Below are 19,134 nucleotides of genomic sequence, written 5' to 3' on the forward strand. Positions count from 1 at the left end.
GATATTTTTACGTGTATATAATAGCTGTATGTGCGTGCATGGGATAAGTTGTGACTAAAAGCATTAGGGCATTGATGCGTCAGCCTCAAAGAGGTGCTTTGTTTGCAGGCTTAAATGGAGGTAGTGGTCCCTTCCCTCCCCTTTCTGTATCCTGCTCTCCCTCCGTCAGCCGCCCCTCCCTTTGCCCTTACCGTTGCTATTATGGTGACCTTGTTTTGATACAAGTGTGAGAACGTTTGAAGGAATTCTATTGATAGATTCGTGGTGTAAGAAATCAAGTCTTGAATATTAATATTGTAAAAAGTGCAGTGTTAACATAGACAGTTGGCCTAGATGTTGGCCACTCCTCTGGCGCTGCCGGGCTTTGTCCACATCCCACAGTTATGACTCACCCTCTTCGCTTGGAGGATGTTTTGCTTGTAACTTGCTCGACTTTATATTATGGCTGCTTAAAATATGATTTCAGGGGGAAGACCTGAGTTGTGCAGACAATAAGTCAGCATTAGGCAAAGCAGTGGATTATTATTTATGATTATTTTAGTCTCGGGAGCTTGCCATGTGTCATGTGAGGGTGTTACCTAAATGGAGGTTAAGGTTTCTAGGTCATGTCACCAAAGATCTTTAAATAGATTCAAAATGTTGCTCAATTCATATTGAGGATCTTTTTTTCTTTTTGTGGGCTTGGCCTGGAAAGTGTTGCCACTGTGTTTTTTTTATGAAATTATATTAATATATTATATAATTGAATTATATATAAAAATAAAATTATATATAATAATGCAATATTAGAAAATACCCCAAAAATATAAATATAAAAACAAAAATGACATGAAGCCATTTAATTGGTTCAACATTCTTTTTATTTCGTTTTCAATCTTGAAATGCTCCCATCTTCATTAGTGTTGTGTTTTTTCCATACATTTCAAAAGGAAGCAATGGTAATAATGACCAGCCAGATCAACTGACACCCATCTCACTTTATCTCTTCCTTTTCATCTACTAGTCTTTTTCATCAAACCATCAGCAAAACCACAAACGTTACTGGTTAATACACACTTGAAAAAGAGGATGGGCGGGTATGAGGGATTATCAATCAAATACATCACAGTCAATATGAAAAAAAAACAACAGTATGGGGAACTGAACAACACCTTGACGGGAAAAAAAAGATATAAAACCAATGAAATAAACATTACAGTGTTGTTCAAGGGTAGTGGGGAACTTTACATTTATACACAAGTGTCAAAAAGCCAAACATGGTTCATATACTTCTGTTTATCCAGTGCAGGCTAATACTTAGCAAATAGCGCTACATCGAGAACTGGACGTTGGAGGCATAAAGGTCATGCAAATTTCCGACATGGCATTTTGATTAGACCAAATTTGTGTTCGTCGTTGGTCATTATGTCAACAATTGGAAATGAACCCAAATGCCAGTTCAAACTCCAGACTGCAATGGATCTTGTCTATGTTCATGTGGGCTTTTTATACAGTGTTGGGCAAGCGGAGAAGAGGGAAATAAATACATCGGGCCAGTGAATGGTGACAACAGATATGGTTGATAAAGCTCAAATAAACCAAGTAAGGGCTTAAAGCCTGCAGCTGGTGAGATCCACCACATATTTCAAAGGCTGGTAATGAAATCCAAACATTTGAATGAGGAAAAACAAAAAGTTCTCCATTCAGTGCTGCTGGCTCTCCAAAGTGGACAGCCATTTCTGTGTAAACAGATCATTCAAATATGATTCATGCTAAAGCTTAACAATCAAGAGAGAGGCATTTTGATTTGAGCGGGTCCTGCAGCAAGTTAATTTCATTCCGATTCCTTAAAGGATGGTCGTTTCGGAATCCGTTTGTGCTGCGTTTGTATTCAATTTATTGTAAAATATAGATTTAGAATATATTCATATATTACAGTAATATACAAAACAAGTGCTTTAAAAATAAAGGTGATGCAGATTTTTTTTGTGGATTAAGGAGGGGAATATGGAGCAACGAGGTAGGGTCTGGGAAGAGGTATGGAACTTGAATTTTGTACGTTTGGATGGCGTTAGAGCTTCTTTGGTCTTAGGGAACATCCCAAGAGTATGTTTGTGTTTCATTTGAATTAAGGCATACAACTTTTCGGCAGTCAGATATGCGGCAAATTTGATCAAACTCAAGATTGTTTACATTCTTTTTCGGATCCGAATGAGTTTTTGTGAAATGAATTGGCAGCGAAGAAAAAAAAAAAAGCACGTAGTTCCATTCCTCCTCTCATTTCATTAAAAAAAAGTGCTTCTGTTGGTATGGAGAGAATGTAAGAAATGACAAAACTGTACAATATCTACAAGTATGATACACAAGTCACAAAGTCCAGCCTTTTTGGGTGACTGAGGTTTTTGGGGGTGTAAAATAGGCCAGCTTCATGTACTCGGGGGATCCAAGGCATTACGGCAGGATGGTGGCCAAATTGTCTTTACACGTCACTGAAGAATGCCACCAACGTTGAAATCCGCTAACTTCTATTTCCCGTTATGTTTCCTCACGCCTTCCCCGTCGGAAGCCTCGATCGGGTTCTCTCTCTGAATGTTCTGTTGTGGTGATAAGGACAAATATGGATGCTGAGGGAGGGGCGATGTGGCAGAGGGGGGTGTCGTCGGGGAGTCTCCGTTGCTGATGGCCCGATGCTTAAGCCTGAGTTTGTGGGGTAACGCCGTGGTCTTCACCTCGCCTTGCGGATCCCGACTTTGAGCTTGAGAGCAGCTCTGGGCTTGCGGGGAGGCAGGCTCGTGGATGCTGTTGAGAAGTTGGTTGTGATAGTTGTCCGAGCAGGACGAGGAAGGAGACTCATCGTCGTCGGTGGAGGCTTCTTTGTCGGAGCTTCTCGGATCGCCATCGCTGGATGACGTGTCTTTACTCGATTGGTAATAATTCGGGAGCTCGCCCTCAAAGCTGAGAACGGGCGGTTCCTCGTCTTGGTATGAAGGAGGAGCCTGGTGGTGATACAGATGGGATTGACTGACTTCCTCCATCTGTTTGTGGGTAAACTCTTTGGACAAACGAGGCTCCTGCTGGGGAGACTGGCAAGTTTGGTACACTTGTCTCTGTCCTTCTTCAGTATGGCCGCCTGGGAGCTCAAAAAAAGGCGAGTCTAACGTTTTCCTCTCAAGTTGTTTCATCACCTCAGCCAGAGGTTCCGCGGAGTTCTCCGCGAACGACTGGGGAGCTCGGCCGGCGCATGCCTGACCTTTACCCTGCTTCTGCGCTTCGAGATCTTGAGGTCGTGTCAAGCTGTCGACAGGACAGAAGAGAATGACGCTCCTCTGGGCGGCAGGTGGTTGAGAGCCAAGCTGCTTATTGACAGTGGGAACAGGTTCCTGATGGGGTTGTTGGTGGTGAAGATGCTGCTGCTGCTGGCTGTGATAAGCCGCCTCCATCTCTTGAGAATGCTGTTGGAGCTGGTGATGAGTAGGTACGGAGGCCAGACCTCGATGGATGTTAAACATGATCTGGGTGGTGGTGCCGTTGGTAATATCCATCTCCAGCCTGTCGCCTTCTTGCTTGATCTCAAAGGGAATCGGGTCTGGGCTGTCTCTGGACGAGCCGTCAGACATGTCGGACAGGGAACCACGTGGCGAGTATTTCACCATCTGCCTGTGGCCCTCGCTGCGCCCGGACTGCTCAGTTTCCGAGGAGTCCGAGTTCATCATCACCTGAGAGCTACTGGAATAACCGCTGGAGTAGTACTGAGAAGATGATGAAGAAGAGGAACCGCCGTTCCCCGCGCTGTTGCTTCCCTCAATCTGTTGACTCTTCTCAATGTACGAGGCGGTGCTTATAAGGCCGAAGCGTAGCTTCAACTGGAGCAACTCCGTCTTGAGCCTCACGTTTTCATCGTTCAGTGCGATGACACGGTTCTCCAAAACCATATCGTTGAGGCGCCGTTTCTCACGGGAACGCTTGGCCGCCTCGTTGTTCTTGCGGCGTTTCTCCCAATAGGAAGCATCTTTCTTCTCATCTGAAATGAACTCGCGTTTCCGCCTGCAGGTCATATTGGGTTTGGGTTTGATGATGCGGCCCATGCGAGGCGACGTGCCTTGCATAGACTCTTCGTAACCGGTGAAGGTCTCAAGGTGGTTACTTCCTGAGTTTTTGAGGACCGAAGTAAGATTTTCCATTCTTGTCTGGTCGTAGCCAGTTTCAACTGGAGACGGAACAGGTCAGAGATAAAGGTGATGTCACACCTTGAAGATCTCAGTCTATTTATTGTAAGTTTAGTTCTGACAGGAGGGAACTCAAGTGTCCAAATTAGCCAAGAAGATCAAGAAGAGCTCAGAATTAGACACCCTCATTTATCCAACTGTAGCTTTGGGTGCTGATACAGGTCTTTCCAACTCTTGATCGAGACACCGATTCTGGAATTGAAGAAAACATCTTGTTCAGTCACAAGTGGCTGATGTTTTGACATAATAATATCAAATTCTGGAAAATTTCACATCTGCATGTACAGTATTCAATCTACCTCAGTGCGTCAATCTCTTGGGAAATCTCGATCTCGTCTGTTTTGTCTGTCCTCGATGCCAAGATTAGAACCTGCAATGATAAAAACAGGGAAAATAGATATGATTATGTTGCTCAACTCATCAAAATATCATGTTAAATCCATCCTTGCATTTTTTTTTTTCCCGGTTTGCATAAAGGCGCTTTTGCATGTCTGGCCGTGTCCCATAGCAACCCATGCAAAGTCCTTTGACCACACTGTCTGACCTTTGTACTCTATCGATCTGCTCTGTCTGCAACCGTATGACCCTTCGCCTGGCATGTTGACCTCTGTGATGTAATGTGGTCTGTTTTATCTTGGTACCCATGTGAGCTTTTGTGATATGCACCAAGGGAACCGGAGGAAAAGGCTGAAAGCTGACATTAAGGAATAAGTAGGTCAACAGCACAAATCAATAGGAGTCTTTCTGGGTTCCGCAGGAACAGGCTCATTGCCTTTCCCAGTGAGAAACCCTCCTGAAAATAGCACCCCCACCCCCCCGGGCATTCATCCTCAGAGGAATGTGGCGGCATTCTTCACCAAAACAACTCAATGCCAAATCAATGATGCAGGGAGGGCAGATAAGGCAGACAAAAGCAAGCAGCCAGTTCAGGTCAAGGAAAATGAGGCTAAGACCGGGGGGCATGAGATTTGGAAGTAGAAGTCTGTGTTGGGGGGGTGAGTTATTGATAAATATAGGTCAAGGGTCGCTGGTAAGAAAGAATGAGGGTGGTCTGCGTTTTGATGATGGTAAAACATGGAACCAAACTTTCAATAATGGCCATGAATTGCACTTTTTGCATAAGTTTACATCATTTAAATTGGGGAAAATTTACAATAAATGCAACAGCGGATCTATTTTATTGGCTAGTGAGTGTTGATTAATCCACATCTGCTTTTTTAGGTTTCATATTACCCCCATGACTTTTTTGGCATGGACTGATTTTTTTTTTTTCTTATCAGTGTGGCCTAATAGTTTGAGGTTGGCCTCGTGAGCCTTAAACATGTGGCAGCAGTCAGACCGAATGGGAATGGACACAGCCTGTGCCACTGACCCAGAAAGTCCATTTGCCTCCACTGTACAGAATCTAGGTCACCAGAACTGCAGCCGGATATGGGAAGAAAGATAGTGACAAAGAGAATTTGGAGAATTTCAGCATGTGAGTGGAGAAATGGAGCGCAGACAAAGAAACCAATCAAAGCGGGAGAGTTGTAACAAAGGATCAGATGGTTGCTCCATATGGGCTGTCTGCAACAATGTTGCATCAAAGGAAGGAATGTGTAAAAAAAAAAAGGGGGGGGGTAATCACATCACACATCAGCACCCCGACCTAATGTGACATGATTAGTTAGCATTTCAAAAGGTCAAGAGGTGACCACCAATTTCCTTTCTTAAATGAGCTACATTAGTTTTTCTCACTCACTTTGTTGACTCCTTTGAATGTCGTAATTTCATTTGCTCGAGTAACAAGCCATTTTTATGACTCAAAATAGATAAGCGAGCAAACTTGATCTGCTGATCTAAATACACGTCCGTGACCTAGATCACTCCTTGGTGCACATCACGTGTCATTGCCGGCCGGGCCGGGTCTCTGTGGCACTTGTGGAATGATAGCACAGTCAAAAAATCCAAGTTGCACTCGTTCCCCGCAAACCACCGGGCGCCCGAATCGAAAGACTCTAATTGTGGTACTGGAAACTGTGGATCGAGTCCAACCCTTGCACGTGTTACTGTGGAGCATTTCAGGAAATAGGAGCAGGCTTAAAATAAAAGGCACATGCCTCAAAAGAATGATGAAACACTCCTACAGAGGAAGGGGGGGGGGCGCTATATGGCACGTGGTGTGATGGCATGGGTGGGGTCTGTTTGAATTCTAAATCTGAGTGCAGACTTTATCCACTTAAAAAAAAAAAAAACATGGGGGCGGGGGTTAAAGAATCTGAAAGGCAGCCAGCAAGGTGGAGTCTTATCGAAACTAGATCCTTGTTCCAAGAACACACAACCATATCAGCCCTCTCTCTCTGGAAAAGGGAAAAAAGCCCAGTGAGTCAGTCCATGTGTTTCACCAGTCACATGTGCTCCCTTGGCCTACTAAATGCTGTAATTCGCCTGCGCTTGCAGCAACAACCACAAGGCACAAAGCACAGCACTCATTTTTTATCATCTCCTATGTGCCCGGAAATCCAGATAATAAACTTGTGGCACACTTTTTGAAGTAGCTTTTTTTTGGACGTGGACAATGAACAATTTTGGATTCAATGCAAATATAGTTAATTAAAAGTTTGGACTCGCGTGGAATAAAATTCTCATTTCAGTGAGTCTTCTATTGTGCGATTTTAACAGTGCCTGGGTTTCGTGCCTCACCTCACAGCCGCCCCCTCCCACAGGAGTGGTGTGACCTACATTTAGAGCTGGCATGGAGACCCCACTGTAAGCCACCCAATTGGCAATATCTTCACCGCACAATACAGTTTCGCCCCGATTGCATAATAAATCAAATTTTGAAAATTGATTTTAATTTATTAATTGATATATTAATGGATCTCTATTTAATTCACATCTATAGACACCATCAAATAGCTTTTTAACCGTACAGATTAAGAGAATTTTATTTTTATATTTCTCATTTATGCTAATTATATGTTGAAAGATGACTTTAGCATTCCATTGCTAAAAACCTGCAAGGGCAAGTGGGGTAACGCTAAACACGTGCTATGTAATTTCTATCTGTGCTATGTAATTTTTTTTTTTTTTTAAAAAGGAAAAAAAAACTTTTGTAATACCAATGCCCACTATTTTAATCTATTTGACTCCATTCTAAATGACAAGCCCTATTGAAATATTTTAATTTCTGTTTTCCCATCATTAGCGGTTATGGGAATATTTCACCCCGCGTGCTTTCTTTGTTGTATTGTCTGACAAATAAGATTCATGCGTTTTGTAATTAGATCCTAATCAGCTGCATGCATCCATCAAAAGCAATTCATGCACAAATAAATACAAATAAACTTGCAACCTATTACATTGACCCTCGTCTGACCCACATTGGATCCAGATGTTCCGCATCTCACCTTGTAGTCACCAAATCCGGTTAACTTCACCATTCTTCTCTCTGTCTATTATGAAATACGGCTCCCATTTGAAATGATGCAAAATCACCATCCAAAGAAAAAAATACGACGCACCCGCTGCGCGCTCGTGTCTGACTTTGCGCTTCCCGGTTTGTGTTTTGCGTCTTTCTGGGCGGGGACTTAAGGGTTAAGCTGGAGGAGCGCACCAGCCGCGTTAACCTTTACAAAGAAGCAGCTACACGTGACACGGAGAAGTGTGTCCGCGGAGCTTGTCTGCACGGACTAGCCTACTAACCCACAACGAGACCCAAATGGGTTACTTCTCATTTATTTACCGCATCATGCAATAAATAGCGCACGCAGTATAGCTTCTATAATATAAATCTAATTAAGGATTTATATAACATACATATAATGTATAATATACATATAATAGTTATCGTATGAAATTAAGAATTATTATTTATCTTTGTTTATATGCACAATACCTGCACACTTATGGATACACGGAATAAAAATGATGAGGGATCCAAATGTTTAATTGCTTTAGAATAACATACACCCCCCCTCATAGCAGCCCCCCAAAAGGCGTAACCTTCATCTATAAGTCTTTCCTCTCACACAAAGACCCACATTTAACTGAGATTAAGAAAAATAATGACCTCAGTCAGTTATTAATCATTGCATGTTTTTACTAAAGATGGAGAAATGATTGCACACTCACCAGAGTTGTTTAGATGATAGAATTCCGTGGGCACCAATCCGTGTGGTGCGTGCTGTCGTATACTCCTGAACACACGCCATCCACCAATTTGCAAAAGTCCAGCTCTCCGTTCAGTGCAGGTATCTAGGAGGAGCGTGAGCACAGTGGATCTTGTTTTTAGTGCCTTGCTCATGTCATGTTTGCTCCAATTCCTCCCTCTCTCTATTTCCCCTTCTCTCAAAGTCTAAAATGTATGTTAGTAGGTCAGATGTTGCATAACACGACGCTTTGGGTGCCTAGTCACGTTTTTTGTTTCTCTCCCAGTTCTGCACCCTCCCATCTCTGCATGCCTTCGAATCCTGTTGCAGAAGAGAGCGAAGGGGAGGAGCTAAATGATGTAAGGGGCGGGGCCTTCAGAAACTGTCAATCCAGACTGCGTGATAGGAAGTTAGGGACCTAAGGAGGTCAAATTAGTCTGGGGGTCAGTGGAGGCAATTTATGCCAATAGTATTTGTTTTAGCAACTGCCAGTAATAACTATAATAAGAAACATTAATTGTTTTCCTGAATATTCATAGTGTTGAATAACCCGGCTGTGATTGAAGCTCATATTGTGATTCAGTTTGATTACGAGCAGGAATGTTTAACATTCTGGCAGACTTGAAGTGTGGAAATCCCTCGCACAAAAAGTGTTAATGTTGTAATGGCACAGCAACACGACTTTGTGTAACTGAGGACTGTGAGGCATTTGAAATAGTTGACTGGCTATCAAACATGACTGCTTGGTGTCAGCATAATGTTGAGTCGACAACAAACTGGTTTGTTAACACTGACCATATTTGAACTGGACAATGTGAGTGGCACAGTTTGTGTGCCACTTTGTTTGGCAGTTTGCAAGAACTGGCGGGGCTAGGATTTCAAGTTAATTATTTGGTCTGGCACCTGAGGGAGGAGGGAAGTCCCCCTGTCCCCCCCCGTAGCTCCGCCACTGTCTGCAAGTTCAACTTACTTTTATGTGGAAAATTTGATTGTAGTTGGTCAAGATTAATGCCTGTAAGCAGCCAGTGTTTTTTTTTTGCAGCCTGGGATGATTTGTTGTACGGTTCTCCTTCTTAAACAATGGCAGGAAATTGTCAGTTAAAACTCCACATATTTTACAGAGGTCATTTTACCACTCCCCATTATTCCAGCCTGAAATATTACCATTAAATTAGCAATTAGCATACTGATTTTTTTGGAAGGAAGCAGGAGTCGATAAGAAAAAAAAAAATCCATCCCCTGACTTGTAAACTTGACACTATTATGCAGACCAGGTCTTCATTTATGATCCTGACCAAAAATAAGCTTCCACCTGCACATTCATAAAATTGTGCAGATTTAAATTTGGAAAATGGGATCACCTGAAGTGCAACTCTTTGTTTCCCCTCCAAGGATGAAGGATACAAACAGCACTGAAGGAGCTGAAGCATTGGCTGCATGGATGCCCCTCCCCCATCAAAACACACATTCTCTCTGTCTCTACATCATTCCTTTCTTTTCGCACCCCATCCTTATCCCCACCCGAGCAGCCCCCCAGCTCTGTCTGCAAGCGTTCCCATGGCAACTGTCGCACTGCCTGCCTAGCAACAGGCGTTATCCTTTCACTGAAGAAAAAAAAAAGGATGGTGGTGGTGGGGGCAACAGATTGGGGGAAAAAGGGGGTTGTGAGAGTTACGTAGATGTGAGTAGTAACATATTGCAGTGGCATCATGAAATGACATTCCTTTCTCCATCTTACTCCACACCTGCAGCATCTGTCGCAGACTGTATCATGCAGTCTTTTTCATTCCAACACAAGATTGTGCAATTTATTTATTTATAAGAATTGTAGGCGAAATTACATTCATATTCAGGAAGTAATGTGCCCTTGAGTTTATTTTGGATATTGAATATGTAGGCTACCTAATCTCTCGTTCAAAGTCTGCTGGGACGGACTTTGGTTCAGGTTATTAACCAACCTTGAATAATTAATGTGTTTTAAAAAGATTATATCCTACATAAAGCAAAAATAAAACGGTCTACAGTATACAAAAACATTTTAAATGAATCGTAAACTCTGTCATATAATCTTTTCTTGCATAAATATAATTGAAAGAACAAAAAGGGAGAGCTGCTGAAATTAACTCATCACCAACTTGCTAATATCAGAACAAAAGAATAGGATTTTCCAATTATTTGCATGATGAAAAATGGATTTAGACTTAAGAGTGAGTCTCAATGATATTTTGCTGCCCCCTGGTGGACAACTATACAAAAATAACGAGCAGTCTGTTGACTTTGTTGCTAGTTTTATATGATTACAAGAGTAGCAAAGTTTTAAAGTTACTCAGCAACTCTATTATTTACAAAAAAAGAGGATAATTTAAATTTGATATATATAAAATGACCATAACACAGTGACTTTATCAAATGTTTATTTCAGTTGAAATAAAAATATACAGACACCATTCAAATTTGAACAGACAAATTGACAAACAACACATATAAACACAAACAACAACCAACACATTGAAGGAAACTTGAGTCTTGAGTTTTTATGAGCTCACCTGGATTTGATGTCTACCTGCTACTTTCTTATCTGCTATCTGTTTACAGTGATCTGACTTGTCTCAACAGTACAAAGCATTTTGCATTTTGCGAAAATGTTTGAAGTTGTGATGTTATTTGCCATCGTTATCTGTCACAGTGCGTTGGATTATAGAAATTAATGTACAGTGAATTCCCGCGTAGTGGTGGTCAGCATTAGTGAATTCATCTATTTGCAGATATATTTGGGAATTAATATTTTTTTGTATTATTCATCATGCGGCATCTATCAGCAATTTTTTGTGTAATTTCCCAAACCCACCACGAGATTCATTGTACATCCGACACAAAATGGAAGCTCCATGCCTGAGGCGTGCAACCTAAACAGCAGACTACAAGAGGAATATATATTACTGACATTTATTACAAAAAAAAAAGCAAAACACATCACATTGTTAACGATTATTGACCAAGAATGCTTCTTAGGTAGCGGTGGACATGAGCTGCTCTGTGAAAAGTTTCTTAAGTTGAGCCACCTCCATGCTCAAAGAACTCAGTTGAGTCTTCAGGAAGTTGTTCTCATGCTGGTACTTGACCTCTGTGTGTCCTTGAGAAGGAGGCTGCAGGTTGAAGTTTGACGGGACATGCTGAGGTGACTGTCTCCCCTTCCTGCCCCCGTTGTTCTGCAGAGGAAGCCAAGGGCTCGAGTGCCCCTCTCCTGTTTCGCCCCTAATTAGTTCTTGGCCTTTGGGGGTGTCACGCGGACCTTCTACGGTGGGAGGTGCTGGGCTGCGTCGAGTGCTGCTGGGATCGCTTGCCGCATCGCCTGTCTCACAGTTTCCAGGTGTCTTGAAACGTAGTTTATGCGGGAGGTTCTTCATAGCCTCGGCTTGGTCCACCCTGTGGTGGACGTCAGCAGGGTGGTAGAGGTCCAAGTTCATCTCTTCTGCTCTGTGTGGTGAAGATTTTTCATGGTCACTGAGCCGGTCTTCGAAGTAGACTGGGCTTCCAACACTTGAGCTACCTGGAGTTGAAAAGCCCGAATCTTCTGACAGGTTGCCACCGTCTCTGGAGCCTCGTCCGCTCGGCTGACTTGTCTGGTTGTTGGTGTGTGGTGAGGAGTTGAGGAGATAATAGTGGGGAGTCACACTCGGAGGGTTGTGCGGAGGCGCCGCGGAAAGAGGCAAGATGGCCGCATTGGACGGATCTTTCACTAAACCAAATCGGAACTTGAGAGCCAACAGCTCGGCCCTGAGCCGAGCGTTCTCCTCCAGCAGGGCCAGCACGCGACTCTCCAAGACCATGTCGTTGACCCGTCGCTTTTCCCGTGAACGCTTGGCCGCCTCGTTGTTCTTCTTTCTTTTGTCCCAATAGCCTTCATCCTTCTTTTCAAGCGGGATGAACTCACGCTTCCGCCTGATGCTGGATGAAGGACTTTCTTTACGCTTTACGGCGGTGGTACGGCCCAGCAGGGAACGTGCCAGCAGGTTGCTGGAGGTCAGGACGGACATGGTATCATCTGCGAAGGCTAGAGGTACTTTCTCTGCTTCTGCTGAGGACTCCAATGGGTGGAGCATAGCTACACCCTGCTGCACCCTCATCTCCTGGGATACCTCCTCAAACATTGAGAATGTACAACAGCTTCAAATCTCAGGTTGCGTTGATGTTGCAGCAACAGTGCCACCTAGTGGTGAGGGGGACACAATGGAGGGGATTTAACGGTTACGCAACTGCCATTACAGCACAATATTATGTAACTCTATTACACTACTCTCGCGAAACTGGAGCAACTTGTTCTGTAATCTGTAATCAATAAGATCTTACGTGACACTAAGACGGTGATGTGGTGCAACTTTTTTGGTGTTATATTGCCCTACATGACTTTGACCTACATTTTTATTTCACTTAAACACATCGCCAGAATACACCAGAATATACTATAATAATAATATAATAATTTAGATACTATAAATAATACTTTACTCTTTTATTATAGCACAGCGCTTTTTAAATCTGCATAAATTCCGGTCTTCCACCAACAGGACTATCGACCCACTTCTGACGGGAACACAGTCTGTGTCCTGACGAGAACAGACTAAACCTGCATAAAGCAGCATATTTTCTCAAACTAACACAGACTACGCCAAGATATTTTGTCATCAACCCCTTATCTTTTTTTTTTTTTTTAGAAAAAAAGCAACTTAATACCATTTTTAGAAAATTTTAAAATATAGATTAAACCCCCAAATAATACAATAAATTCAAATACATCGCTATTTAAGTCATACTGATAATAATAGTGTAAATGGAGTTAGTTGTACCTGTGATGGGAATTCGGTGCCGCCGGTTCCCGAAGATGCGCTGTCGGTTCCTCCGTGCGCGCTGCAGATGCTCGCTGCTCCGCTCTGTAAACGTTACGTGATATTATCAGCCGCGCTGTTCTTCACTCTGCTCTACTTGGATGAGCGCAGCCGCTTATTTGTAACGCAGAGTTCAGCTTGGGACGGTTTCTATCCTTGCATGAACCAGTTGGGGCCCGGTTTGTGTGCAAATTGAGGGACCGCCTTCTAAAGTGACCACTCTCATAAGCCAGCCCCCTCGCCCCCCCTCCCCTCGCGCGCTGACGACCGCCCCTGTGCAGAGGAAAGCTCCCGACGGTTGCCGCAAATAGCAGATGCCGTCGTCATATGACCTCATCGACTCCTCCCCTAACCCTCCCCACACTGCGTAAGCGCGTCATAATGAAGCAATGTTACGCCATTGCAACACAGAGCAGCAGAACCGGCCGAGAATCAGAACCAATATGAGTCTGAGCAGAATTTTCCATCAGCAGCAGTAGCAAATTTAGAAAATGATATCAATTGTATAGTTGAAAAGTAGGTTCTAAATAAACCATCATACAGTGTGGTTTGTCCAACCAAAAGAATCAACCTCTCTGATTTTTTTTTTTTTCTCTGAGATAATATTTTGCTGCTTATTGTGCAACTATGTTACAGACACCTGTAAAACACATTTCAGAAAGATTACGGAATGAATCTTGTATTAATCAGGCAAGTACGAACAACTCTGAGAATGCAGTTAGTCATCACTGCACATTATAATTATGCCCCCCCCCCCCCAAAAAAAACTGATTTGAGTCTTAAACTGGAAGCTGTCTGACAGGATGTTCCTGACTTTTTCCTGCTAATTTGAATTGGTAGCATAGGCAACATTTAATAAGCGATAACAGCCTCAAGGTCAAACAACCAAACAAACCTGTTTGGTTTTAAAAGTAGGATCTTTCACTTTCAAGTCAATAAACCGCTTGAGCAAGCAAACATGTTTTAGTTGATGGTTAACACCATCTACTTTGATCCCCTTCATTGTTTGGCCACCTTGATATCTTGATGGAGACAAAGGCCGGTGGCTTTACAATCACAGCAGATTGTCATTTCCTATAAATGGGATTTTTTTTTTTTTTTAAATAATGACATGCAGTTCCATGTTGGAACGTCATTGTATAGATGGTCGAAAACGGATGGATTAATATTTAACGGCACTTAAAGTTTACATTTCCAGTAAGCAGGCATTTTAACATCGAGATAAAATCATGCTGCAAGCTACATTATCAAATCAATCAAGCACAGAATTTCTTGGCAAATAGTCGTTTCTTGTCGTAAATAATGCCTTCAGTTTTCTTTGACATTCATTTTTCAATAGAAAAGGTCAATATATGAGAGAAAGAAATTATTCATCATACTGAGTCTGGGCCCTGAGGGCGTGTATAAAAAAAAAAAGTTTGAGAAGTGAGAACAGAAAGTGCTCAGAGTAGTTGGCACAAACTAACAATGGTGAGTTTGTTCAAAGAAATAAAACTAATCAATGAATGGTAAGCATGCAAACGCTAAACCTTTCTTTGTATTAATCTATACTATGCATAATACATGATGTTTTTATTTTCTTCCCTGGGATTTTTAGAAATGATTTCATTACGGGAAGACTGACACTCCACAGAGGCTCAATTTGAAGACAACAAATCATACCGCTTCATTAATGCCTTTATGAAACTATAATGAGCTGTCTGTTTGGCTCGAGGAACCTCGTTGCCTCCGTAAACATCCTGGGGCTCTCATAAATCTTCAGGAGAAGACCAATCAAATATTACACTAAATTTGTAAATCCTGATTGTACTTTCCAACAATCTCTACAAACAATCATTGAAGTACTCTGAGAGATTATTTTGACCTGAAAAGAATGCAGCAGTGTTTTCAGAAACAAAATCTTCAAGGTCATAGTGACTGTTTGCTTTACGCAACAGGAAGTCGGTTACATCACCGATCTGATTGCCTTACGAAATAAATGCAATACTTGAAGTTCTATTTTCCGAAGCAGCGTTGCTTCATGCTTCTTTGGAAATGGGTGTGGGAAAGCTGATTTATGTCTTTCATATGTTGCTCTTACAAGATCAGGGAAAAAAAAAGCTAACTCTTTCATTCTTGACCATGTCATTATTGTATTAATCAAGAAGACGGTTGTAAGTTCATCATTTTTACACGAGGAAGCCTGCAATGTTTTTCTGATGGATCAAAAAAGTAGTTTGGAGTGAACGCAAGTCAGCAAACCTCGTGAGAGAATAAATGTTTCTCAGCTTTAAGCTGAAATTCTTGACATTCAAGCCGAGCCCCTAATGGAATGGCTGACCTTGTTTTATTAGACCTCCAGGCGGGTAAACCTGGATGCTGGTTTCACTGAAAAAACACGTCAGCCAAGATTCACAAGAAGCCTGACTTCCTGAAAGCTGTAAACTGACACTTGTGCTGAGGAAAAAAAAAAAAAAAAAAAAAAAGCATCAAGGCTTGAATGAGTTGATGAACGTGTTGGCAAATCACAAATAGCATGCTTCATCTTGCTGTGACAGAAAAAAAAACAATCTGATAATTTTCGCAAAAGACTCTTTTTGCAACTCAATAAAAGCAAAAAATACCCCGTTGTTATTTCAAGGATATTTTAAAACTTTTACAAAACAGATATTCAAAACATAATAACCCTGATATGGCTGAATAATTGGAATAATTAATTTATGATTCAATAAAAGCACTTTGATCTCCTCGAACAGTCTTAACAAGAAATGTCTCATCATTAATAAGAATTTATTACAGATACCTCATATTTGTACAGATTGAGGCTTGCTGTTGTGTTACACAAGGGTGTTGCGCAATCCAGAAACCAGACATTGAAAGTGCAAATGACAAAAACAGCCAGCCAGGTGCCATCAGTTCTCCAGTTTGGATTTGCTTGCTGAACTTGACAAATAAGGTCACGATACGTCAAGTGGAGCCTATTTCCACCCCAAAATAGACCAGAAGGGAAGGCAAAAGGGTGACTGACATAGTTAGCCGATCAGAGGAAGAAGGTCAGCGCCATTAATCACTTTTAGCTCACTGTCATTGCAGGTACAAAGTGTTCCTGACAAACTGCTGTCTCATTCGTAGACTTCTTCTCGTCTTGCTTCCGAGCAATGACGCTTGTAAAATGTGCTGCAGGGACATAACGTGCACAGCAGCGAAGCATTGGCCTACTTCTTACATGGCCAATAAGGTTACCTAATGTGATAACACCCCAAGGCATTCATGGGCTGCCGCCGATTGTTTGTTATGTCAGGCCCTGAAAGTGACGATGACAAAAAACAACTGTGCTCCAGTTCATACCCAAGTGTGACAAAAACATATCTGACAGTCTATTTTTTTTCTTCCTGAGAGACGTGCAAGGCAATTGACATCTAAATATTTCCCAGAAACTCATTTTCCACAAACATTCCACAAATTCAGACCCAGAAATAAAAGAAACATCCATAAATACAAATATTTGGTGATTGCAATTTGCACTCGAATGCTTTTTAGACCAAAACACATTTATGTAACGGACATAATCTCAAGGCCCCCCATTATGCACAGGACAGATGTATTGGTGGAGCTATAAATAGCCCATGACTCATTTTGTCGGACTTGGGGTTCAGTTTCATAACAAGGAGAGTGCTGCATGCATTTATTTTATTTATTACTATTTATTTTTGGTTGGTCAGGTAAATTATAATCATTGCTGTTCCATCACACTTTCAGTTTTACTGCAGTGCTAAAGTGGAGGTTGCTACAGAGAAAAAAAACAAATAATATATAGATATAAGACAGAAGCTAAGAGACTCAGACCTGCTTTCCTCTGAATGATTCTATTCTTAGCCCTTTTGAAATACGTCACACTGTTGCCAACGCAACCCGCTTTGGATCTTTTAAGGGAGGGGAGACGGGTTGGGTTATGAAATGCACACAGTGCAAAAAAAAGTTCAGGCAAGACAACTGAGACACAGTATTGCAGTATTTTTTTTTTTTTTTAGAGCTGTTAAAAGAGATCAGTACACCCTTCTACAATATTGATTTTGAGTCTAACCATTCAAAACACCATGATATAACTGATTGTCATAATGGACAAATTATAATTAAGCATGATCATAGAAAAATGCATTAGCTAAAAAAAAAACACAACACACTGGCTTGTGGCAAAAGCCGAAGTAGAAAATAAAAATAACTAGACTCTAAAATATACTTTTTGGCCCATTATTATGTTTGTTTTGATGACTTTGCCTGGTGAAAGTCTCTGAACACAAAAGAGATTTCCTATTTTATCCACTTTCATGTATTTGTACTGAGGAAAAAAAAAAAGCTAGCTCGTGTAAAAAGAGGCTTTTATACCATCCCAAAATTTTGCTCACAAAATAATTTTGCTACTGATAATAACCGGAAAAATCCAACTTAAGTGAAGGTATATATATATTTTTTTGAATGTGCAAACTGACATCAACAGTAACTGCTTGGCTCTTTAATTTGGGAACAAAAGGTTCATTCAGACTAGCACGTAACCATCCCTGATTATGTAAAGCATGTTTTGCAGTTGCATAATCCGTTTCTAATAAGCGGGTTTGTGCACATATAGGTGCAACCGTTTGTTTTCCTTTGGCGTTCATTCCAGCATAACAGTGGCACACAAAAGTGGATGTTACATCACATCACACACTGCTATACAATAAAAAGAAAACAATTTACTGGGATCCCTTAAAAATCACATTCACATGAATTTGCTTGAATTAAAATGAGCACTATGTTCTGGGATTTTTAACAAGCAGAGAAATCTCATGACTTTCCGAAGAACACTATTATGTGATTAAAATCTACGGTTCACATAGATCACAAGTAGACACTGTCTTGGCAAAAAAAATCACTGTTTGTTTGTTTTTTTCCCCCTAATGTCAATTAAGGTCCAGTACTGTAATTCCCTGAGGCTCCCATAAAGTCAAATCTTTGATATTTCAAAGAACATTTTAACTTTGATGTCTCATAATGTGCTTATTATTTCAGAGATTTTCCACATTTATGCAATGCGGAATTTCCGAATTAACTTTTATGAGGACATTTTTAAAATTATTATTAGCTGTTAAAAATCATGCATATTTATGGTAAATTAAGCACTGTGATTTTTTTTAAGCAATTCAATTTGTGGCAGTTGGCAGCCAAAAGCTAAAATTAAATTATTTAATCAATTACGCGATTCACATTTTTGTAAAAATGACTAAAGAAATCTGAAGGAATTCCATGGCTAAGGAAAAAAATGTGTGAGAGGGTGTGCACACTTATGCAACCACGTTTTATCAGTTGTTTTGTTCATTTTTATTATCTTAATGTTTTTTCTTCATCACAAAAGGGCGTGTAGACTTTTTTTAAAATCCACTGTAGATTCCTGAAGCATTAAAATATTTCTTAGGGCAGCTTCATTTAAATGTCACATTTTATGTAATGCAAGAGACACACCTAAAAACACAACAGCTAATGACAACCACAGAAGCCAAAAGTAGCACACCAAGAACAAACATTGACATTCCAACTCATTAACACAATTCTGTTCATATTCCTAAGAAAATTTCAAACATTTAAAAATACCGAAATTTCAGATTTCAAGGAAGTAGACGACAATGTAGAAAAGCCAACGTATCACCCATTCCTTTCTATTATCACGATTACTGTCTTAAAGATCATTGTTGGATTTTTGCAATCTGATCTCACGGAATGAGACAACCACAGGAAGAAGCCAGAGGGGCGAGAGAGAGAGAGAAAGAATAGGAGGGCTTGTTGCGGACAATGAACAATCAACCAGGACATTTGAGGTCTGTTGACTGTTGTCTTGTGTTCCCACTCTTCACTTATTCATTACTTTTCAGTGACTTAAGATTCTTGGCATTTACAACA

At 41.2% G+C, this 19,134-nt stretch overlaps 3 protein-coding genes across 11 annotated transcripts in view; 1 reads left to right on the top strand and 2 right to left on the bottom strand.

Annotated features, from left to right (window-relative positions):
* plppr2a (phospholipid phosphatase related 2a) overlaps positions 1-19,134 on the top strand; it is a 54,222-nt gene that overhangs the window by 5,380 nt on the left and 29,708 nt on the right. The window contains exon 1 of one of the 8 annotated variants that reach the window (XM_088358325.1): positions 18,933-19,052. The exons of the other annotated variants lie outside the window; for them this stretch is intronic. The gene's annotated coding sequence lies outside the window, so the exon portion shown is untranslated. Of the gene's footprint in view, positions 1-18,932; positions 19,053-19,134 lie in introns of those variants that run through there. 8 annotated transcript variants of the gene reach the window in all.
* Positions 838-8,629, bottom strand: LOC148384436 (uncharacterized). Of its 2 annotated transcripts, none has more exons than XM_088358342.1 (3): positions 8,319-8,629; positions 4,505-4,575; positions 838-4,397 (listed from the first exon to the last, which is right to left on the bottom strand). In XM_088358342.1, exon 3 carries the CDS (start codon positions 4,158-4,160, stop codon positions 2,505-2,507), a length of 1,656 nt encoding a protein of 551 aa, XP_088214468.1. In that variant the 5' UTR covers positions 4,161-4,397; positions 4,505-4,575; positions 8,319-8,629; the 3' UTR covers positions 838-2,504. The 2 variants fall into 2 exon arrangements, with proteins under 2 accessions (XP_088214468.1, XP_088214469.1); XM_088358343.1 differs by lacking the exon at positions 8,319-8,629 and adding an exon at positions 7,595-7,863.
* nfil3-6 (nuclear factor, interleukin 3 regulated, member 6) lies at positions 10,733-13,446 on the bottom strand. The gene is made up of 2 exons (XM_088358587.1): positions 13,183-13,446; positions 10,733-12,545 (listed from the first exon to the last, which is right to left on the bottom strand). Exon 2 carries the CDS (start codon positions 12,484-12,486, stop codon positions 11,344-11,346), a length of 1,143 nt encoding a protein of 380 aa, XP_088214713.1. The 5' UTR covers positions 12,487-12,545; positions 13,183-13,446; the 3' UTR covers positions 10,733-11,343.

This window comes from Syngnathus floridae, chromosome 17 (genome assembly GCF_059516105.1).
Source record: "Syngnathus floridae isolate MCC-2025c chromosome 17, RoL_Sflo_1.0, whole genome shotgun sequence".
Taxonomy (NCBI): Eukaryota; Metazoa; Chordata; class Actinopteri; order Syngnathiformes; family Syngnathidae; genus Syngnathus; species Syngnathus floridae.

Coding starts and splice junctions, on each gene's coding strand:
- LOC148384436 (XM_088358342.1), bottom strand. CDS start 4,160: ATGGAAAATCTTACTTCGGTCCTCAAAAACTCAGGAAGTAACCACCTT.
- nfil3-6 (XM_088358587.1), bottom strand. CDS start 12,486: ATGTTTGAGGAGGTATCCCAGGAGATGAGGGTGCAGCAGGGTGTAGCT.